The following is a 22,235-nucleotide window of genomic DNA, read 5'->3' on the forward strand; positions in this document are numbered from 1 at the left end:
CTTGGCAGGGCACTCAGGGGCATGTCCCTCTCCTCCTAGGTTCTATATTTATCGTTACATCCCGGAGGGAACTCCTAGACTGATTCACGTTTTTAAAAAAGCTGTTGTAAATCTTGCCGATGTGATGGTGCAATTAATATATATTTAATCGGGAGGGGGATCATTTGGCGGGGAGGCACATTAATAATATTATAAATAATTGAAATGAGATTCCTGCCCTTTGTGGGCATGAACCTCGTGACACTGCCGGTTTGGGGGGGGGGGGGGGGGGGGGGGGGGGGGAGGGGAAATGGCAAATTGGGAAACCCAATCAGTCCAGAAAGAATTGTGTTTCCTGATTCTCTCCAGATTTTGTGCACCCAGCGCTGTTCCATCTGATGCCGATTGTGGGCTGACAATCGCCCCCATAATCTCCAAGTACTTAGGAAGTTATGGGTGACACAGCGGTTAGCACTGCTGCCTCACAGTGCCAGGGACCCGGGTTCGATTCCGATCTCGAGTGACTGTGTGGAATTTGCGCATTCTCCGTGCCTGTGTGGGTTTCAGAGAGGCGGTATAGACTCTATGGGCGAATGGCCTCCTTCTGCAGAGTGGCAATTCTATGATTCTCTCAGGGAATTCAAGGTTCAGGAATATGGGGAGCAGGCAGGGCAGTGCGGTTGAAGCCCAAAGTCAGCCATGACGGTATTGAATGATGGAGCAGACTTGATGGGCTGTATGGTCCATTCTTGCTCCTATTTCTTGTGTTCTTGATGTGGGAATAATTTTCCAATCCAAGAAATAATCTCTTATTAGCCTTTAACCTGTCACTGCAATTAATATACATTCTCTCATGTGAAAGCATATGCTCAGAGAGAAATAATTCTGCGGGTGTTGGCAACAGTGTGAAAAATATTATTGAAATCTCAAGATTCAGTTAATATTTAAACAAATGAAGAATCGGATGTAGGTATTTAATTATCTTTATTTAACTAAACCTATTAACGATCGTATTAAATCAGAACAGGAAGTAATTTCCATGTGAAAGCATTAATCAATGTTCTTAAAATAACACAGAAGAAATGAAATCCTTTGGAGTTTATCATAACATCCAAATCTCTTGACTTGGGTTAACTTATATCTCCTCTCCACCTAATCATCATTCAATGTGCAATCTCGCACATTTTCCTCTTAGAAATAGAACAGTATACATTTTAACGTGTTACCTTCCTCAATGCTGATTGATACAATGGGGCTTGTTAATTCAAGCCCTTCATCCCCATTGGAATTGACTGCTCGAGCAGCGCACTGCACCCGAGAACCAGCTTGGAAATAGATGGAGTCCAGAGTAATCATCTTGGACGAGGTGAAGAAGGTATTTGAATCTACTTCTCTCATAGGGCTGGTCACTCCATCAGGGCCAGTTGGGGCACTCACCAGCCAGCGATAACGGGTAAGGGTATCATTGATGCCCTCACTGGTACATATTGAGCCTGTCTTGTCATAATCAGAAGATTTAGGATTGCAAGCCTAAGGAAAGAATGGAATAAAGTTAAACATATCACCTGATAGTACAAATTAGGTTCAGTTAAAGCTAGAACATTTTGAACCAACAAACATTAACATTTTTTGTTTGTGTTTGGAAATGGAATTGAAGATTTTTTTGTTGGTTGTGCACAAGTGAAGAAAAAAGCCCTGCACTTAAACATTACACATGAAAAATAGAGATTTTTCTACAGGCGATAATGCAGTAGCATGTTCTTCTCAAAGCCAGTTACAAAGTTCCCTATATACAAAGATCGGAACAATTCTTTCCTTTTAATTGTTAACACATTGGCCTGGATTTTCTTTTGTTCTGAGGAAGAGGAGTTTTGTTTTGCACTTTTCTCAGGTTGCAATTACGTTTTCACAGTCAATACTTTTTAAAATCCAATCACCGGCAGGCATGAATTTTCAGGTAGTTTTGTTTAACCCAAATATTGTTGCAAGGAAATTGCCATTTGATTCAGTGTTACAAAGCAGTTACGACCAGGTTTTCCTCTACAGCATGGTTGACCTTAGCCTTAGTCATTACCTGTGCCCTTTAATATGGTTGTTAATTTCATTCTCTCACTTTTTAGCGCAGCCCATACTTTCCACTGTAATTAGTCACAATGCAGCTAGTGCACCTCCAGAGTCCCACCTGCCCAATCGCTCAATGCACACCCTAAAACTTCACCTGTGACATGCTCCTATTCCTTAAAAAATATATTGCTCCTTGATGGCATTATCTGAAAACATAAGGTCAGTTATCACTCATATTTAAACTACACATCACTTTACTTCTCACCTCCATTCTCGTCAGTATGCTACATGATATCACATTGGAGGTGATCTAGGATATTCAATCTCTTTTTTAAAAATAAATTTAGAGTACCCAATTATTTTTTCCAATTAAGGGGCAATTTTAGCGTGGCCAATTCACCTGTCCTGCACATCTTTGGGTTGTGGGGGTGAAACCCAGGCAGACACGGGGAGAATGTGCAAACTCCACACGGACAGTGACCCAGGGCTGGGATTCGAACCTGGGTCCTCAGCGCCGTGAGGCAGCAATGCTAACCACTGCGCCACTGGATATTCAATCTCAATAATACTGAAGCTAGTTGTCTGACTTCTGACAGAAACCTATGTACCAGAGGTGCCGGTTCCACATGTCTCACTCAGGCTAAGACCAACTCCAGTGTCCAGCACAAAGTTAAGATTCAAAGCCCACATCTAATCCATCACAGAAAACAGTTATTTTGAAGTTTATAAAATATCCTGCCGGTGTCCCAATGCTGATCCTCACCAAACGCTCACTGGTGTCTTCATCACCTCTCAACTTGATTTTTCCAAAACTCTCTCAGTTTTACAAGTTCTGGTCTATACAAACTTTCCCATTTAGAATTTGGTCAATTATACGGTACCCCACATCACTACCACCACAGTCCTTGAGATGTGTACTGGTTCATTTTCCCGCTCATCCAACAATGACTAAATCCTCATCCTTGTTTTTGAACTCTCTCTGGTCTTGCTGCTTACTGCTTATGCAATCAACCCTACTTCCCAGCAAATAGAGTCCATGTTTCTTGGGCTATTGCACATCCTGCCATCTGCTCCAATATTGATAAGCAACATGAGAGTCGGAGGCATTTAAAAAAAATTCATTCACAGGATGTGGATATCGCTGGCAGGGCCAGCATTTATTACCCATCCCTAATTGCCTTTAACTGAGAGGCTTGCATTTCAGAGGGCAATTAAGTATCAACTACATTGTTGTGAGTCACATGTAGGCTAGACCAGGTATGAAAACAGCCGATTTCCTTTCCTCAAGGCCACCAGTGAACCAGATGGGCTTTTTACAACAATCCAGCAGCTTCATGGTCACCATTCCTGATACTAGCTTTTCATTCTAGCTTTATTTGATTAACTGAATTTAAATTTCCCAGCTGCTGTAATGGGATTTGAACTCATGAACAGGATTTTCTGAATGCTGATCACTGCTTCAGACAGATGCCCTGAAGCCATCTATTCATTGAACGGAGGGGACACTTACAACTCCCATCTCAGCAGGAAACCTGGCTTCAGAGAGGTACGGTCCAATCTGATTTGCCAGCAACTCCCGAGTCACATCACAGCACCATTGCTGGGAGCAAGGGGAGAGGTGGGACCAGGTCACAAAGACCAAGTGGGGAGGAGGCCCCTGGAAGTGGCAGGCAGACTGTGGGGGGTGTTTTTGATTGGAAAGGAGGGCCCATGAGGGAGGCGTCGTGTACCCTCCTTTCCCACTCAAAGGCCCGAGCAGGCTAATCTAATGAATTTCACAACGATCTCCACCTCCTTTCAACTGCCTGAAAATTGCGGCCGGACTGGATGTGGCACTTAAAATAATGTTAATGTTTATTGTCACAAATAGGCTTACATTAACACTGCAATGAAGATATTGTAAAAAGCCCCTAGTCGACACGGGTACACGGAGGGAGAATTCAGAATGTCCAATTCACCTGACAAACAGGTCTTTCGGGACTTGTGGGAGGAAGCTGGAGAACCCAGAGGAAACCCACGCAGACACGGGGAGAACCTGCAGACTCCGCACTGACAGTGACACAAGCCGGGAATCGAACCTGGACCCTGTCACTTAAGTACCCACTTTGATGCGCTATCAATTGTACTAAAAACTCGAATGGGTACAAAGAGGCTTTATTACAGTTAGATGTTTATCCTCCGACTGCAGCTGGTAGAATGGCTGCTCAGTAGAACTCATACATATTTATACGGCTCCTTGTGGGAGGAGCTAGCCGGCAGGGGCTACCGGCGAACCTGTAGTACAGGTACTGCTGTACATCCCGTAATACAGGCACACACACAATTACACAGTGGATCACCACACACTTAAGGGACTTAATTAGGGTGAGATGAGGCGTTGCACCCCCAACTCCCCACCCTTCACATCCCCCTTAAAATTGCAGCTTGGTTAGACACCAGTCCCGGCCTCTGGATCTCTGGTCCTGAATATGAACGTAATGTGATCCCATAATTTTCCAACTGCAAAGGCTTATCAGACTGACCCTTTTCAAAAACATTGATATCCAAATACCATGGTTGATTCTCCTAGCTTCTTTTCTTCCAGTGCTCTCAAAAGAAAATAGGTTTGGAAGATCCACAATTGCCTTTGTGTTGCAATATTTGGCATTGCCTCAATTATAAATTAACACAGAGGTAGAAATTTTGGCAAAGGGGACTGGGTTTTCAATCAGGGATCGGGAACCGGAAATGGGGCTATTTTCAGGTATCAGCCTCCTTTCCACACGCCCACTGCAATTTTCAAAGCTGCAGTAAAATAAAGGCCAGGGAGTGGGTTCACCGTCCAATCAGGCATGGGCACCCGACAAAGGGAGCACCCCAGCACTTAGTACTTGGCAGCCCTGCTGATGGAGTTAGGGGCTGCCGATCTGAATGTAAAGAGAAAGAGCAAAAAGACTGTAAGTGCATAAAACAGCTGCAAGCCATGATCTTGGAAGGGCAACCCATCAAGGGGATCACCAGTGGCTGCTGCTGTGGCCTGACTGCTGTTATGGTTCAGGACGGAGGGGCGATGGATCCTAGCATCATCTATCGCACCTCATCCACTCTCACTTTCCATCCTTATCCCACCACATTGGCCTGGACATGGTCAGTGCTGATGTGGGTCACCCACATTGCTGACTGGAAGACCCAGCTGGCGTGGGGAAGGGCATTAAAGAGCCTGTGATTACCAATAATTGGCTGCCTGCCGTTTCCTGGTGGCCAGTCAATCTGACCCCAAACCGCCCTAATTGAAAATGGATCAGGTTGGGATCGTGTTGGTGAACCAGCATGGAGGCTGGCGACACCAAATTGTTTGCCTGCTCACCTCCAATCTGGACTCTGTACTAATTTAAAAATCCCGGCCATGTTTTCTGCACAGCATAAAGAATGTGCAACCTTACTGTCCAATGAAGATACCATAAAAAGTTATGACAACATCATCACGTTACCGGATGATACGTACTGAAACACAGACAACAGGATAGCCTGCTGGGGGCCCAGGGTTTTCTTTTGTTCTGGATGTATCGTCATATATAAGCAGTGAGACAACTTGCGGGACTGATGGGAATGTGACATCAGCCATGCTGTTCATCTCCTCAATGTATACAATTGCTTTGCTTATCTGGAAAACAACATAAAGAGGTATCAGTGGTATGTTGCTGAGGAAAGCAGTACAGCTACATCAAAGGCACAGTTTACTTTTTTGCGATCTGCTCATCAGCATGGGCACATTTGTTTTGAACTCTCCAAAACAGTCAGTCAGAGAGTCAAGTACAGGTTCAATATGTGGATTCCTGATAGTACAGTTGAAGATCATGGAATGAAAGTGACAGCACGGGTACAAAGTTAGCTTCGGGACTTGGATGTGTAGGACACAATTTCAAAATCTGCAGATGACACAAAGCTTGGAAACATTGTGAACTGTGAGATGATAAGAGCAATGATAGACTTCAAGAACACATAAACAGTCTGGTAGACAAGTGAAAGATTAGATTTAATGCAGCGAAGTGTGAAATGAAACATTTTGTTGGCAAGAATGAAGAGAGGCAATACAAAATAAAGGATACAATTCTAAAGAGGTGCAGGAGCAGAGCACTGAATCAAGGAATTTGCATTTCTCTTCAAGGCAGAATAAAGTGACCTGTAAGTGACATAATTAAGATCTACTTGGCATTCCATCTCTGCTGACTCTAGGTCATGTGTTAGTCATATACAGTGGCATTTTTTAGTAGATCAATTTTCAAATGTACAAATCTGAAAAGTACAACACCGACCTAGATGGCAAATGATTTGGCTACTATTCAGTGAGGGAAGACAATTTTTAAACCTGGAATGTTTTGCTGTGGTCAGGATGGTTCAACGAGAGCTTGGATTGTCGTTGCACCATTTCCCTGAGGACATCTGAAATACCATTTGGAAAGAGTATGATGACGTGTACGAGAAGAAAGTTTGGATGCTAAGGAAAATAGATATTATCTCGTCCACTGTTACCATGCCAATTGACTGTATTGGTCGCAAAGGAATTATGGAAGAGCAATTCCTCAAGAAGTTGCTATTCTGTGGACAATGCAACAGTACTACAAGAATTCCTTGTCGGACATTAGATTTAACCTGAAGTAGCAGATAGCATTTCCCTCTATTTGCTTGCACCACTCAAAATTAAATGTTTTCATTAACATTTTAATCTCCTTAATAAGCCTATTGCTAAGTTGGAAGCATTCTTTTCTCCTGTATGTGTACCTGAGTTTCTGCCACCATGTTCTCATCAGGTTTCAGGTGGATGGTGAAGGCCTCTCGCATTTCTCTCACTCCGTCGTACAACACCTCAACTTCCACAAAATGCTGAGTTTCACTTTCCTTAAATTCAATTTCTGAAATCAATAAAAAATATTTTAATGAGGAAGGGGTAGTCAGTATACATCTCCACTTAAAAGTATTAGAAAATTTTATTCAAACCACGGAAAACCTATTTTTGCACAGCACTGAATATGTCTTTCGTATTTTTAATGCAGCAATAGAAAGATTAGTGTTTTGTAGTACCAGATTTAATCAACATTCTAAAATACATGAAATTTGTCAATGAACAAAGTCAAGGTACAACTTAGCATAGAACACAGGGAGCAGAAGGAGGCCATTCGGCCCATCGAGTCTGCACCGACCTACTTAAACCCTCAATTCCACCCTGTCCCCGTAATCCAATACCCCCTTCTCCTATATTTTTTGGATACTAAGGGCAATTTAGAATGGCCAATCTACCTAACCTGCACGTCTTTGGACTGTGGGAGGAAACCGGCGCACACGGAGGAAACCCACGCAGACACGGGGAGAACGTGCAGACTCCGCACAGACAGTAACCCAGCGTGGAATCGAACCTGGGACCCTGGCGTTGTGAAGCTAGACACTGTGCTACGGTGCTGCCCCACGCAATCTGCTCTACTTTAGCTTACTAAAAAGGGGATAGGATATTGTCTCAGTTAGGCCTTACAACTGCGTCTTGGAGCAGCATTGATTGCTTTAAGGCAAGACTTCTGCTCCTCAATCGAGATGAAAGCAATCGTATGGTTGGCAGTTCTGAAGTTCCAAAGACACCAACCAGGAGTAGTGGCCATTAATGGGATTACAGGCAGTCAGAATAGGTTGGGAAGCCAACTCTAGTCCAGGGTAGACGTATGAGGGGGTCAGGTTCAAGATATTGTGGGGGGTCTATAAGGGGGTCAGGTTCAAGAGGTCGTGGGAGGGGTTAGTGCAGGGGTAGGGGGAATGGCATTGAGGGCAGAATGCCTCCAAAGGGTTCAGGAGACCTACAAAGGAAGTACCCCCTCCCCGACGCCTCCAAAGCTCAAATTAGCCGGCTGCTGGGCTTTCTCTATGGCGTGGTCCTCCCACCCTTTTTCAAGTAAACTATCGCAAAATTAGAATGATGCCCTTAAGTGCTCATTCAGTGAGTCACACAGAACTAAAAGGCCCTAGGGTTTTATTTCGATGTATTCATGGTCTTAGAAAGGACAACGGAGCTGATGCTACAACTGACTGGGGAACTGTGCTGAAATGTCAGGTAAAGTCTTGTCCTTGATCATTAACATTAACCAGTGATACATTCTGGAACGTGTGTATGTGGCTAGTTAGTGAAGTTAGGATCAGATTGGTTATACCCCTCATGTTCAAACAGCCTGCTGCTGATACTTGTGAAAATAGGCTTGCGTATGAAAGATGGTGCAAAGCAGCAGTAAATGGTTTGGAAATTTATGCAAGAATAACATATATAGAACATAGAACAGTACAGCACAGAACAGGCCCTTCGGCCCTCGATGTTGTGCCGAGCAATGATCACCCTACTCAAACTCACGTATCCACCCTATACCCGTAACCCAACAACTCCACCTTAACCTTACTTTTTAGGACACTACGGGCAATTTAGCATGGCCAATCCACCTAACCCGCACATCTTTGGACTGTGGGAGGAAACCGGAGCACCCGGAGGAAACCCACGCACACACGGGGAGGACGTGCAGACTCCGCACAGACAGTGACCCAGCCGGGAACCGAACCTGGGACCCTGGAGCTGTGAAGCATTGATGCTAACCACTATGCTACCGTGCTGCCCATTTTAAAATAAAATAAGTTCAGATGGTCTTCCACATGCCCCCCATGCCAAATATTAAAACCCCCTCCCCATCCAAGGCTTGGCTAAGAGCCCAAACAACCATTAAGTTTGAAACACCTACACCCCAGAAAAAAACATTGATTGACAGCTCAGGCCCACAGATCTCTGCTGTCAATTCCACAATGCTTATTTATAGAACTTTAAGTGGTTTCAAGACTTTTAGGTTTTTGTTATTGATATTTTAAAGGGTCTGGACATTTTTTTCCAACATAGTAGAGAGTTATGAACAAATTACTTTTTAAAAGTTTAAACAACACTTCCTACTGTCACTATAGGGTTCATTGGTTCTATATAGTGTATACAGGTCAATGGGCATGGATATGCTATAGTTTTGCATGCAGGGCATGAGGGGCAATAGGGTGTGAATGAAAGGACAGAAGTTGGAATAGGGTGCATGTGGGTCCATGGGGTGTTGGATGGGGAGGGGCTTTTAATATTTGGCATGGGGGGCATGTGGAAGACCATCTGAACTTATTTTATTTTAAATATTCCCTCATGCTGACTAGGCTTCACGACTCCTCTGAGAAGGCGTGAACCACGACTCTTTAAAAAACTGACCGAACTCCATGAAAATTGCAGAGGAGCAGGGCATGTATGTCTTTGCAATGAAGTCAGCCAGTATTTTTGCAGACTTTTGAGAAGAATCATTCCACACACTATAAAAGCCCTCTGAAAATCAGACAGCCTGGGAATGGGGTTGGGAATCCAGAATCAGGCCCTGCCCCCCATTTTTAAAGGGCTCCCATCCACCTTGATTTAGTGAAAATCCAGGCCATAGTCACAGGGTTAATGTAGACAATAGTATCAAATGGTAGAGTAGGCTCAAATTGCCAAATGGTCCACATTACATATATTTGTATGTCAGTGTGGATGGATGAGATGAACTGGGCCAAATGCCATTTGTTATCCATAATTATCGTGCAAGCAGAAGGTGGAATCATGGTTGGAGTTCTGTTTATTTTGTTGATGATGGAGGCTTCCTGTGAGCAAACCTTCTGGGGTGAAATTGCCAGGACAGGAGTGAGTGTTGGGCTCAGAGTGAATCAATAGCCTGTTTTACACTTCATATGATTCTCAAGAGCCTTTTCCATTGATTTCAATTTTGTCCTTTTGTTTATTAACCTAATATCCCAATCTATCTTGGGGCTTTTAATTAATTTTTGGAGGTATTAAAAAATGGTGACAGAGTTGTGTTGCACAGTAGATATTGAACATATAGGTCGGAATTCTCTGGCCGCTGAAATTCTCTTTCCCCACTGGCAGCACACCTCTGCCCACGAGTTTCCTGGTGGCGTGGGGTGGCTTCAATGGGTAATCCCACTGACAAGAAACAGGAAGAGAGAATCCTGCTGTCAGCGTGCTGTCGAGAAACATGCGGCTGTGGGACTGGAAAATTCCACCCATATTTTAGTGAGCAGCAGCAATCAGCAGAGTCTTCAGACTTGCTGATGAAGAAAACACAGATACAATTCTGAACCATTAAAGTCTTGGTGAACCACTCAGGGGCTGGTTTAGCACAGTGGGCTAAACAGCTGGCTTGTAATGCAGAACAGCGTGGGTTCAATTCCCGTACCGGCCTCCCCGAACAGGCGTGGAATGTGGCGACTAGGGGATTTTCACAGTAACCTCATTATTATTATTAAAAATTAACACTGCATTATATCATTGCTGGTCAATTCCCACTGCTGTGCATATATACTGGATGACATTTGCAACCAGATGCCAACAATGAGCGTCATCACTTTACTGGGACCTTCCTTTGATTGTTTGATGGATTGATTGGCGAATATTGAAAAGGGGAAAAATATTATGCATAATTGAGGGGCAGGGTTAAAGGCAGGGGAAGGAGGACTTGGAAACAGGAGAAGCACCAGGGCCCAGGTTTTTCTCTCTGGCCCTGAGCATGGGGGCCTTCCTGCCAATTAGTGATACATGGAGCAGTGTGAGTTAAGCAGATGGTGAATGAAACGCTGAGGCATTTGAAAAGAGGCCAAGCAGGACTCTAATTTGAATAAACCAATTTAGCCTTTAAATCATTCTGAATGTGCACTCCTGCTGACAGTGCATCTACATCCATTGTGGCGGGTTGTATGCTTCTAGTTGAAAATGGGTGGTTGCTTCCTGATCATCATATTGAGAGCAGGATGGTTAGTGGGCAAAAATTAGGCACTGAGCCACTATCTTCAGAAGAGGACAGAGAAGGGACGCACTGTGACCACAAAAGGGTCCTCTGATTAGAGAGATAATTATGTAAAAGCCTAGCTGTCTGTTAAGATTGAATTATTAAAGTAAACTAAGTCACATCAGTCAAGCAAATGAACAAGTGTTCAGCACAATGGCCTGAATTACTTCCATATTTAGACTAGCACTTCTTCAATAAGGGCATACCAACTTATACGCCAACTTTCTAACAATGTTACTGATTCAACCGGAACTGTCGAGCTTTATCCAGAATATAAATAGAAAGGTGCCATCATTTCAGGCAGCTGATAGTTTAATACCATAAATTTGTTGCCAGGGTGAACATGGGACAGATTGTATTTGGTAATGCTCCTGAAGTCCTTTTGGAAGTTTAACTATATTAAAGACTGTGCTGCTGTTACTAATTTAGTTTTTCACAATTCACTTGCCATGGTGACATTGGTGAATTTTCAGGAAAGAGATTCATAATCCAAAAAAGTGACCAACTTGCAAGTCCCTTTAAGAATACCAGTTGTGCTATTATTAGGAGGAACATACATCAAAATACATTACATTACAAACCAGTCGACCTCACGTTTCACATGAGGCAGATTCACATGTTTATCTTTTATCTTAATTATTACTCAAGGATGAAACAATTATGGAGGATAATGCTAGGGAGGAAGATTGACAAGTTTTTTATTTACAGAATTGATTCAAGGTTATTGGAGATAGGTCACAATATGATATTTTGTATGTTGGGAGTAGCTAACTAGATTGTAGTGGCCTTTTTTGTATCTGCACGTTGTTAGGTTACTGAATATGTATACAAAGAGATAGATCACACAGGAATCATCAACTCTGCACCACGCAGAAATATTTTTAATTTCTGAGTGAAAATAGCAAACTCCTGTTGAACACAGAGATCAGTCATATCCCTGTGTGGTCAAAGTTACGGCAATACTCCACCAGAATAATTAATCAATTCATTATTTATTTATTTAAATTTAGAGTACTCAATTCTTTTTTCCAATTAAGGGGCAATTTAGTGTGGCCAATCCACCTACCTTGCACATCTTTGGGTTGTGGGGGTGAAACCCACACAAACACGGGGAGAATGTGCAAACTCCACACAAACAATGACCCGGGGCTGGGATCGAACCTGGGTCCCCAGCGCAGTGATGCAGCAGTGCTAACCACTGTGCCACCATGCTGCCCTCCTTTTATTTTAAACTGGAATTAATCACTCCTTTAAAGCAAACTGATCAATTCAGTACTGATGGAAGATATTGTATGCCTGTGCAAAAATAGTCAATCATTTAAATAGAAATACTGAAAACAAGATATTGCCCTATTTTCCTCAATTACAACATACATCTCATAATTAAAAATGCTTAAAATTAAACTTTTTAACTATTTGTAATTACTTCAAACAACAGGCTTTCTATTACTTTTTTTTATCATGAGTAATCTCATTGGCCACTTCCCAGACCTTTTCTTCAGACTAAATAACTGTCAAAATGCACAAAAGCCATGCTCAAAACAGGTCGAATCATGTTCCAGACTACTCCAAAGCTTCCTGCTGCAGGGCACTTCACATTTACTTCGTAAGTGCCTGAAACGTAAGACAGAATTAGACTTTCAAGGAAACTATGAACGACTTCATACAATCATGTACCTTCTGACAAGGGATGGTAGTCTTCTCCCGAGATGGCAGAACCATCTTTTGTGTGGACTCGTACAATAGAAACTTTTGAAGTGTCTCCAAGGCGAAGCACTGGAATTTTTACAACTGCAATCTGTCCGGGTTCTTTAGGTTCACTGATACTGAATTTGGTCTCTCCAAATTTAATAATAGCCTCTGTAGGAAAAGAGCAAGGATCGTCAATACTGCCCATGAGAAATGGAATAAACGCAATTCAATTTGAAACTACACATTGATGCTGCTCACTGTCTGCGCCATCCATGATTTTTATCACTGTTTCATTCTTTTCACCAATTGAAGCACCAAATGGGGACTCGCTCTTTGGAGTTCCAAGCACCAATCTTAGATCCTCATCTTCCTCATGTATTGTATCGTCGTTTAAAGTCACAGTGCAGGGTTTCTCAATTTCACCTGTGAAATATGACAGAATGTCATGAGACACTTAAAATGCTACTCATTAGCTTTCCATTTTTGCAAAACATAAATGGTTTCTATTTAAACTAAGCTTTCATTACATTGAAAAAATACTATCTGATTTTCTAACGTTCAAGAAAAGGAGTCTTCAATACAAACAATAGCAAAGGAGTAGAAATGCCTGCAAGTGATGTTACACAACTGCTGAATAAACATTTGTACTAAATACCTTCCCCTCCCATTATTTAAAATCCCCACTCCATTAAGATCGGGATTTATTTTAAGGAAGTGCGCATTTTGTGTTATGATGGGCTAAATTCACCGCCTCGCGACGCTGCAAACGTGAACTGCGATCGGGCGGAGAATTGAGTGTCTGGCCAAAATTGATGTCTGCGTCCAGTGCTGATTCGGGTGCCAAGCTCCGGTCACTTGCTGATGGTGATAACGAGGTTTGTGCCCTGTGCCAGCATGCAAACCCGGTATTGGCAAGCATTTAAATGCAATTCGTACATTTGACCGACTATGCTCCAGGCCTCCACGATGCTTCAACTCTCTCAGGCGGAAGTCACGTGGGCACGATTTACTACAGGTATGTACAAATGTGGACTGGGTGCCATGGGTGCTGAGGGGGAGAGAGAGAAGTTAAGCCAAGTATGAAAAAAACTATTACAAATGATAGTGCTTGCTGGGGATGCCAGGGCGGGGGAAGCTGCAGGGAGCGACTTTGTCACAGCTCCGTGGATTAGGGGTGCCTCGTTCGGCATCAGGTGGCCTGGCTCAGACTGCCATTGCAGTAAACACACCAGGCGCGATTCTCCGCTGCCCATGACGGGTCGGAGAATAGCGGGAGGGCCTTCCCGACACTTTTCCCGACCTCCCGCTATTCTCCTCCCCCCCACGGCCGCCCCACGACACGAATCGCTGCTCGCCGTTATTCTCCCCTAGCCGATGGGCCGAGTTCCCAGGCCTTTATGGCTGTTTTCACGATCGCAAACACACCTGCTCTCGTGAAAACGGCCGCAAAGTGCCGTTCCCGACAACAATGGCACCGAATGGCACGGCCGCACCACGGCCGTGCCAAGGGTGGCATGGGCCCGCGATCGGTGGGCACCGATCGCGGGCAGCGGGTCCGAAACCCGCGCACTCTTTGTTCTTCCGCCACCCCACAGGGTCAGTCCGCGGGGCGGCTGAGGGGCATTACGGCCCGCGCATTTGCGGGTTTGACACATATGCGTGATGACGTTATCTGCGCATGCGTGGGTTGGAGCCGTCCAATCCACGCATGCGCGGCTGACGTCATCGTGCGCGTCAGCCGCCGTGACCCTTGGCGCGCGGGCTTAGCGACGGTCGCTAAGCCTGCGATGCCGTGCTTCGCGGGGCCGCGCTGCTAGCCCCGACCGGGGGGGGGGGAGAATCGGGTCCCGGGAGGGGGCGCGGAGGCTGCCGTGAAACACGGCCAGTTTCACGGCAGCCTTTACGACTCTCCGCATTTGCGGAGAATCACGCCCACCCATTTGGTACAAGTTACAGGCCCATGGCTGCTCACTCTGCCGACTGCTCACTGTGTCCTGTAAATGTTCACAGAGATTTTGGTCATTTGGGAGCCCACCCAGGCCACCCCTCTGGAAATCCTCAGATCCCAGCTGACCCATCACCAGGATGGGCCTGGCCAAGTTCAATCAGTAGCACACCAGCTGCTGCCACTCCTCAGTGCACCCATCAGAAGCACAGCCCCACTGCAGGGGAAGCAGGGAGATAGCAGAGCTCACGCCAAACAAAGGACACATGCACTGTAGCCTTTGGCATCCTTTCTGGCACACTATCCCTCTCAGGGCAGAGGCCTCAACACTGACATTATCAACTGGCCCACTGCGCAGGACCACCCTCAGTCTCGAAGCCCCGTCTTCCCACTGCTCTCCTGCTCCCAGCCATCCCATCCCCGGACAGGTTGTCACAACCTGTGTGTCATGCCCAGGACCCACATCATACTGCAGACAAGCTCCCAGCAGACATACACTTCCCTGCCTCACCCCAATCTGTAGGACCTGCTCACGCCCAAGTCTCTAAGCTTGGAGGTGATTTGTGGCACGTGGTGACCCTCTCCACCACACAACCAGGTGCCACCCTGCCGACAGGTAACACACGGCCCACCTAATGAGGGCAATCACAGGAGACCCCACTGGGGAAACAGGACAGGGGCTGCAGAGCCTATCGCTGACACGGGTACCCCAGCTACCAATACAGGTGGTGATGATAGAGGCTCCCTGGTGCCACTCACTGATGCGGACAAGGGTGCAGTATGGAAACATACATAGAAAATAGAAGCAGGAGGCCATATGGCCCTTCGAGACTGCTCCACCATTCATTACGATCTTGGCTGGTCATCAAATTCAATACCATTAACCTACCTAACCTATCTCTTGATCCCTTTAGCCCCAATAGGTGTGTGACCATCAGCTGCACATTATGTACGTCTGCGCCCGATATCCAGGCAGCGTGCATGACGCATGCGCCTTGGCGCACTCATCGGTTCCCAGCACCTTCAAGGTGTTCCCTCGGGTGAGGGGTCGGCTCTTGGGTGACAGAAGCTATCTGTTGAGGTCTTGGTTAATGAATCCTGTCTGGAAGCCCCTTACTGACATGGAGCGCTGCTATAATGACACAAAGGCAACAGCCAGGAGCGTCACTGAGTGGTGCAACGGCCTCCTCAATATGTGCTTCCAATGTCTGGACCGCTCCTGTGGGGGCTCCAACAGAGCACCAGGAGGGTCTCGAACATTGTGCTGGCCTGCTGCATCCTACACAACATAGCGCAGCAGAGGAGGACATGCTGGAGGAAGAGGAGAATGCCAGGGTTCACATGACAATGAGGATGAGGAGGATAGTCAGGAAGAACCGGGCATAGAGCCCAGGTTGGCATGGCAGGCCTCCCAGCATTGCTCCAAGATCGTTGCACACGAGACATCTCTCGAGTTGCCTACCAGGAGGCCTGGCCAATAGCTGCTCCGCTACCCTGTCCCACCTTTCCATGCGGGGGGACCTACAAGCATTACCAGAAGGTGTTGGTCCTGGACATGTAGGGCGTGATTCTCTGCTCCAGCACGGCATCGGGAAGGCTGTCGTGAACTCGGCTGAGTTTCACGACGGCGTCGGAGGCCGCTCCTCGCACCCCAGGGGGCTAGGAGCGGCGTTGTGCGAAACTCGGCCGCCTGGCCTTGACGCTTGCGTCAAAGCGGCGCGCTGAGGATGACGCGACGGCAGCGCCTAAGTGACGTCAGCCGCACATGCGCAGGTTGGCCGGCTCCAACACGCACATGCGCGGTTGCCGTCTTCCCCTCCGCTGCCCCGCAAGACGTGGTGGCTTGATCTTGCGGGGCGGCGGAGGGGAAAGAGTGCATCTCTTGGAGACGCCAGCCCGACGATCGGTGGGCACCGATCGCGGGCCAGTCCCCTCCCGAGCACGGCCGTGGTGCTCAACCCCTCTCCGCCCCCCCACAGGCCCCAAACTTACCTTCGCGCTATGTTCACACCGGCAGCGACCAGATGTGGTTGCCGCTGGCGTGAACAGGTCGGGAACGTCAGGCCGCTCGGCCCATGCGGGTTGGAGAATCGCCGGTCGCCATGAAAAACGGCGAGTGGCGATTCTCCGAGCAGGTGGGGTGGGAGAATCGCGGGGGGTACCATGGCGGCGTGTCGTGATTCGCCCGGCCCTCCCGCGATTCTCCCACCTGGCGAGGGGAGCGGAGAATCGGGCCCCTAGTATCAGCGGGTCTTGTCCATAAGCTGGAGGATGACGATGACTCGCTGTGAGATGAGTGTTGGTGCTTCTCATCGTTTGACAAGCTCTGACTCCTGCTTCAGGATCACCTTCCACTGTCCACTCAAGCGATTACTGCATGTGTGCTGGCCATTCCATTTCACAGGCCCATATATTCTTTGTGGTGCTGATTATGGGGGTGGTGAGGGGTGATGCTCACTCCCTGGGTAAGCTGACCTACAAGATGCCCTCACACATCTGGCCCCTTCCATGCCACCTCGGAGGGTGACCCCAGGTGGGACGTTCAATTGTCCTGGGTACCCTGCCCCATGCCATCCTCCCAACACCCACACCACCAACCTTCCACATCCTCCTCCACCCAGCACACCCTCTACACCCAGCCCATCCCTCACACCCTTCAGACAGAGGATTGAGGCAGGTCCGAATGTTGGTGAAAAGATGTTTTATAGTGACTATGTATAATTGTCGTGCCCCGATTCCCTACCTCTAGCTTATGTGCTGGCCCCGTGCCAACTTAACTGCTGTCTAACTTCCTTATTTTACGTGGCCTACCGCACTCTCTAGATGCAACCCCGGACACCACATCAGACGTGGAGGCGGCATGCTGTGTAACCCGCCTCTGGCGCGAGATCCTTAGGCAGCTGTCTTCTGGAGGAACTGGATCTGGCTGGGCCCAGCCAACCTTTGTGCGTCACAGATGATGAGGTGCCACCCTGTTCTACTGCTGCCCATCAGATGCGCCTGCATCAGGGGAGGGGAATTCTGAAACACTGAGTAGTTCCAGCACCTCTCCTGCGGGAGGCACCGGCATGGGCCCGATCACTTCCTCCTCGCTTGGGGTGCTTGATGGCCCTCGAATAACTCCTTGGGATGGAGGTGAAGCCGGAGTGACCTCCGGAGGCTCCACCGTAACTTGGTACTGCCAATCCTGAAGGACCATCCTCATGTCAGCCATGGAGCACAGAGACTGGACCAATCCCTCAGCGAGTGAGACATTCCCCTCACTGCCTCTGTCATGTCTCTCTATGATTGACTGTGGTTGTCAGCGCCTGCCGAATGCTCTTGACGCCTGTGGTGGTATGATTAGCAAAGCTGCCTGCCATTGGTGCAGAATACAGGCTTACCATTGGCCCTGGTCGGTCATGTGCCTCTCGACCGATGGGTTGAGACCAGTCATGTGACGGCTCCCCGATTGGTCGAGAGGCTGAGTTAACCCCGCCTCCAGGGCGGGGTATAAATACCCAGTACGCCCGGTGGTCGTCCATTTACTGTAGTCGACCGCAGGGCTATCATCTAGCTGATTAAAGCCATACTTTTGTACAGCAACTCGTCTCACGTTCAATTGCTGGTACATCAACGCCCTCAGTCATGACCTTTTGTGACTGGGCCAAGCTCTGGAGCACCGCAGCAATGTCCGTGTTGGCCTGGTACATGCCTGCCTGTGACTGGGCTCATCTGTCCTGTCCACACTGCAGTGTGCCCCAAGCATTGGACGTCTTGACCCATGGCTGTGACCTTCTGACCCAAGGCTTCCACCGCAGGTGGCACCCGTTCAGTGCTGGCCTGGGTACCATGCAGTATCGCCACGGTCTCCTGCACCTAAAGGCGTTTGGACTCCTCCAGCTGCACTTGCAGGTGCTGTAAAGTTGCTGACACCCCCCTCTGTAGTTCCTGGCTCTGCATATGCATCTCCACCACCGACGTGACCATACTTTCCAGAAGCGGGAATACCTGTCCAGACTTCAACGGTTTCCTGGGATCGGGCAGCCCTCCAACTGTTCACTCTCTCAGGAATCCCTACTTTCACTTGATGTGCTGCATCATGTGTGCCGTGCATACCAGAGGGTGACCCAGGAGCCTCCTCACTAAAATGCCCCACCACGTTGATAGTCTCTGCGATGGCGGAAGGTGCAGGTGAATGCAGTGCCGAGAAGTCGGTGTATTTCCCGGACTGGTCCTCCGGGGTATGCTGGGGTGTGGGTGGGGACGAGGTACCCCAGGTGGGCTGGTCTGGTCTGATGGTGATCCTGCAAGACAAAAGACAAGGCACAAGCTGAGATCTTGGGAAGGCGTTATCTGGGGGGGAAAGAGATAACTTACTTGCTATTGGGACATCAGTTCACATTGAGATCTTACTTGTTTATAAAAAATTTTTAAAAATAAATTTACAATGCCCAATTATTTTTTTACAATTAAGGGGCAATTTAGCCTGGCCAATCCACCTAACCTGCACATCTTTGGGTTGTAGGGGCGAAACCCACGCAGACACGAGGAGAATGTGCAAACTCCACACGGACAGTGACCCAGAGCCGGGATCCGACCTGGGACCTCGGTGCCGTGAGGCAGCAGTGCTAATCACTGCGCCATTGTGCTGTGCTGGGGGACCTCACTTCGTTGTCGCATGTCGACCTCTGCCATGGAGATGGCCCTCTCCTACACCTCCCCGGCTAATTCCATCATCCTCTGCTTGGTGCGGGTGGTGGGACGCCCCTCTGGTCTTCTCTCGCTCTCTTCTGTTATGGGCCAACTTTTCCTGAGGAACGAGGACATGATGAGATGCATGGAAGTGAGTTACACAGGAGTCTGTAGCTGGTGGCATGTGTGTGCAAAGCATCTGGTCAAAGAAGACATTACAGGTGTTGGGATTTGGTGCAGAGTGCAATGTGAGGGAGATGCAGGAAGGTGGGTTTTGATTGCCCTCGATGGGAATGGGAGTGTGACGTGAGGAGTGAGGAACAGGAGTGATGCCAGGGGAACACCCGAGCTGCCCGAAGGAGGCCATTCAACACCTTCCGACATTATGTGCCAGTCCGCCTTGTGAGACTCACAGCACTGCCCGCTTCGGCCACCTGCGCTCAGGCCCAATTGTAGGCTGCAGCGGGAGCCTACTGCCCACCCTGGGAAAGTGGGTGTCCTGCCGCTCCTGCACTGCATCTAACATTGTATTGAGCTCCAAGTCAGTGAAGCATGCTGTTGCTCTTCTTTGTGTCATCTTCTTGGCTGGAATGACAGTGTTTTGGGAATGGAGTGCGTAAAAGCAATAGCTGTGTCAAGCTATCCAGCACCAATTCCAGCCTCAGCGATCAGACGTTGGTCGGAGTACGAAATGCTCTGAATTCATACGGGCAGAGTGTTGACCCATTAGCATGGCCTGAATTGCTCCACAGATAGAGCCCCCAACGGGAACGCGAACTGAGGCAATTCAGACCCAGCGTTAACAGTCAGGCGCGATCAATGGCCATGCTGCACTTGAAAAGCAGCATGCCACAACGAGGCTGAGAGAAGTCGCGAGACCCGCTCCTGGGATCTACACGGCTCACAACGCCTCATGAGATCTTACATGATTTAGCGAGACGTTCTGATGTGAATCCCGTTCATTATGGGCGGGATCACGTTTTGGCAAATTTCGATATTAGAGTGAGACAGCTAGTCTCATTTTAATATCCAGTTTTCCGAGGCATTGGGTTCTATCCCCTTCGTCCAGGAGACCTTGGGCGAGCGCCGTTCAGGACTGGTCTCCACAAACGTGGACCAGAAGAAATGGCACTCGTGGGGTCTCCCAGGGGATCAGAGCCCCCTAGGTACATTACCTTTGGGCAGGGTGGTACCTGGCACTGCTGGTGCCACCTGGGCACTCTGGCAGTTGCACGTGGCAGAGCTACCTGTTTGACAGCCTGGCGCTGCCAAGGTGCCCAGGTGGCACTGGCAGGTGCACTGCCAAAGTGTCAAGCTGGCATTTTTCATGCGCCGTCAATCCGGATGGGATGTCCTCGCGGCTGTTGGGGGAGGGGTACTGGAGGGCCCCTCATAGTGAGTTGGGGTTTGAGGGGGTTCAGGGGTCGCACAGGGGCTCGAGATTGGGACGCCATTTTTAAATGGTGCCCTTTTGTCGCGCTACACTGAGCTCCTCAGTGCAGAAAATGGGCCTATGTGCGGCCTTGGCCATGCGTTCCCCGCTGAGGCCCCCATCTAACCTGAATGATGTTTGATAGCGTTGTGTTTCTCGGGAAACATGCAGCTAAAACACGCTTGCTTTCAATTACTACTTCTTGTCTCTTTGGAATTTTCTTCGTTTCTTGATTTTCTTCATCATCACTTTCATTCTCTTCAATTGTCCAAAGATAGCCCTTCTTCTTGTCTTTGCACTCTCCTAGCTGAAATTCCCTGCATTTCCTGCTTCGTCACTCCCAACAATACAACAGAAAAAACAAAAATCTATCCTTACAAGATGTTTGCCCTAAATTCTTCTAATCCAGTAGGAGGAGCACTACCACCACATCTCCCAGAGTGCAGAAGATTGACCATTTTGTGTGCCACGTTTCAAGTTAGCTCATGCAACAAATCTGAAAAAAAAATCATCACTCATTGTCCTTTAGTGAGGGGTTTATGGTGACAAGTATAAAAATGAGAATAAATGTGCTCACAATAGCACAATTATGCCATTTCAAATTTAAATACCTTTCCAAAGTGGAAAGCTCAAATGCTATAAAAAGTTTCATCTGTTGGCCAGATTGAAAGCCAAATGATCTCTTTAACACACCCAGCATATTCAAATAGTCAGCAATTGTAGCACCTCAGTAAGTGAGGTAACAAGCACAAGTTAATTTAGCATTCTTTTAAATCTTCTAAATATCCGTTTTGGCATGGGTGATTGATAACCCTTTGAGACAAACTGCTTTTGAAAACTTGGCTGGGTAATCTTTTACATTTCTATCTAATTTTTAGGTGTGTGTGTGCAGTGTCATAATCACAATAGGGAACAGAATATTCTTATCGTTCTCCATTTATGAACACAGAACATTTAAAATCCTTCAAAAGAATTTACATATCAAAATAAAGCAGATTGATATTAAAAGATTTTGAGAGATGCGTATATTTCAGGTGCCTAGCTTTTTATAATATCCTTACTTTAATGACTACACATCGACATTCCATGACAGATTACAATCTTGTTTACAGCTTCATGTGTAGGATTTCTCACAGAGCTAAGATTTCTGCAAATTCTAAAGTCGTGAATCAGTCAGCTGCCACGAGCAGGTCACAGCTCGACAAGTGTCACAGTTAACTAGTAAGTGGCGTCACCTGTCTGTCAACCATAAGTGGGATAGTGCTGCATTTCTCATGGTGAAGATTTGGATTTGTAGCCAGTTGTCCACCAGTACAAATCGTAGCCATGACGCACATTTGAACTCACTTGCCCTCACGACGTGGAAAACAATGTGGTTTGTGATGGCAGAGCTCTAGTAGAGGAATTAGAAATCTTCCCTTTGGCATGGCGGCTGGAATTCTCCAGCCATTCGCTGGCGGTGGGATTCTCTGGTTCTGCTGGCAGAGCACCCCACCCAGCATGGAGTGGCTTCAATGGAAATTCCCACTGACAACTGGGGGAGCAGAGAATCCGGCCACTAGCGAACGGCATACCCCTTTCC

The 22,235-nt window shown here is 47.4% G+C and overlaps 1 protein-coding gene across 1 annotated transcript in view; it reads right to left on the reverse strand.

Moving 5' to 3' along the window:
• The window catches only part of LOC119977132 (FRAS1-related extracellular matrix protein 2-like), a 276,399-nt gene that overhangs the window by 42,598 nt on the left and 211,566 nt on the right, over nucleotides 1-22,235 (reverse strand). Inside the window, exons 10-14 of the mRNA XM_038817762.1 lie at nucleotides 12,861-13,025; nucleotides 12,588-12,770; nucleotides 6,805-6,935; nucleotides 5,528-5,686; nucleotides 1,206-1,509 (exon numbers count right to left, since the gene is read on the reverse strand). Of these exons, the coding sequence (XP_038673690.1) occupies nucleotides 1,206-1,509; nucleotides 5,528-5,686; nucleotides 6,805-6,935; nucleotides 12,588-12,770; nucleotides 12,861-13,025 (942 nt within the window). The remainder of the gene's footprint in view (nucleotides 1-1,205; nucleotides 1,510-5,527; nucleotides 5,687-6,804; nucleotides 6,936-12,587; nucleotides 12,771-12,860; nucleotides 13,026-22,235) is intronic.

The sequence above is a fragment of the Scyliorhinus canicula genome, chromosome 14 (assembly GCF_902713615.1).
Source record: "Scyliorhinus canicula chromosome 14, sScyCan1.1, whole genome shotgun sequence".
Taxonomy (NCBI): domain Eukaryota; kingdom Metazoa; phylum Chordata; class Chondrichthyes; order Carcharhiniformes; family Scyliorhinidae; genus Scyliorhinus; species Scyliorhinus canicula.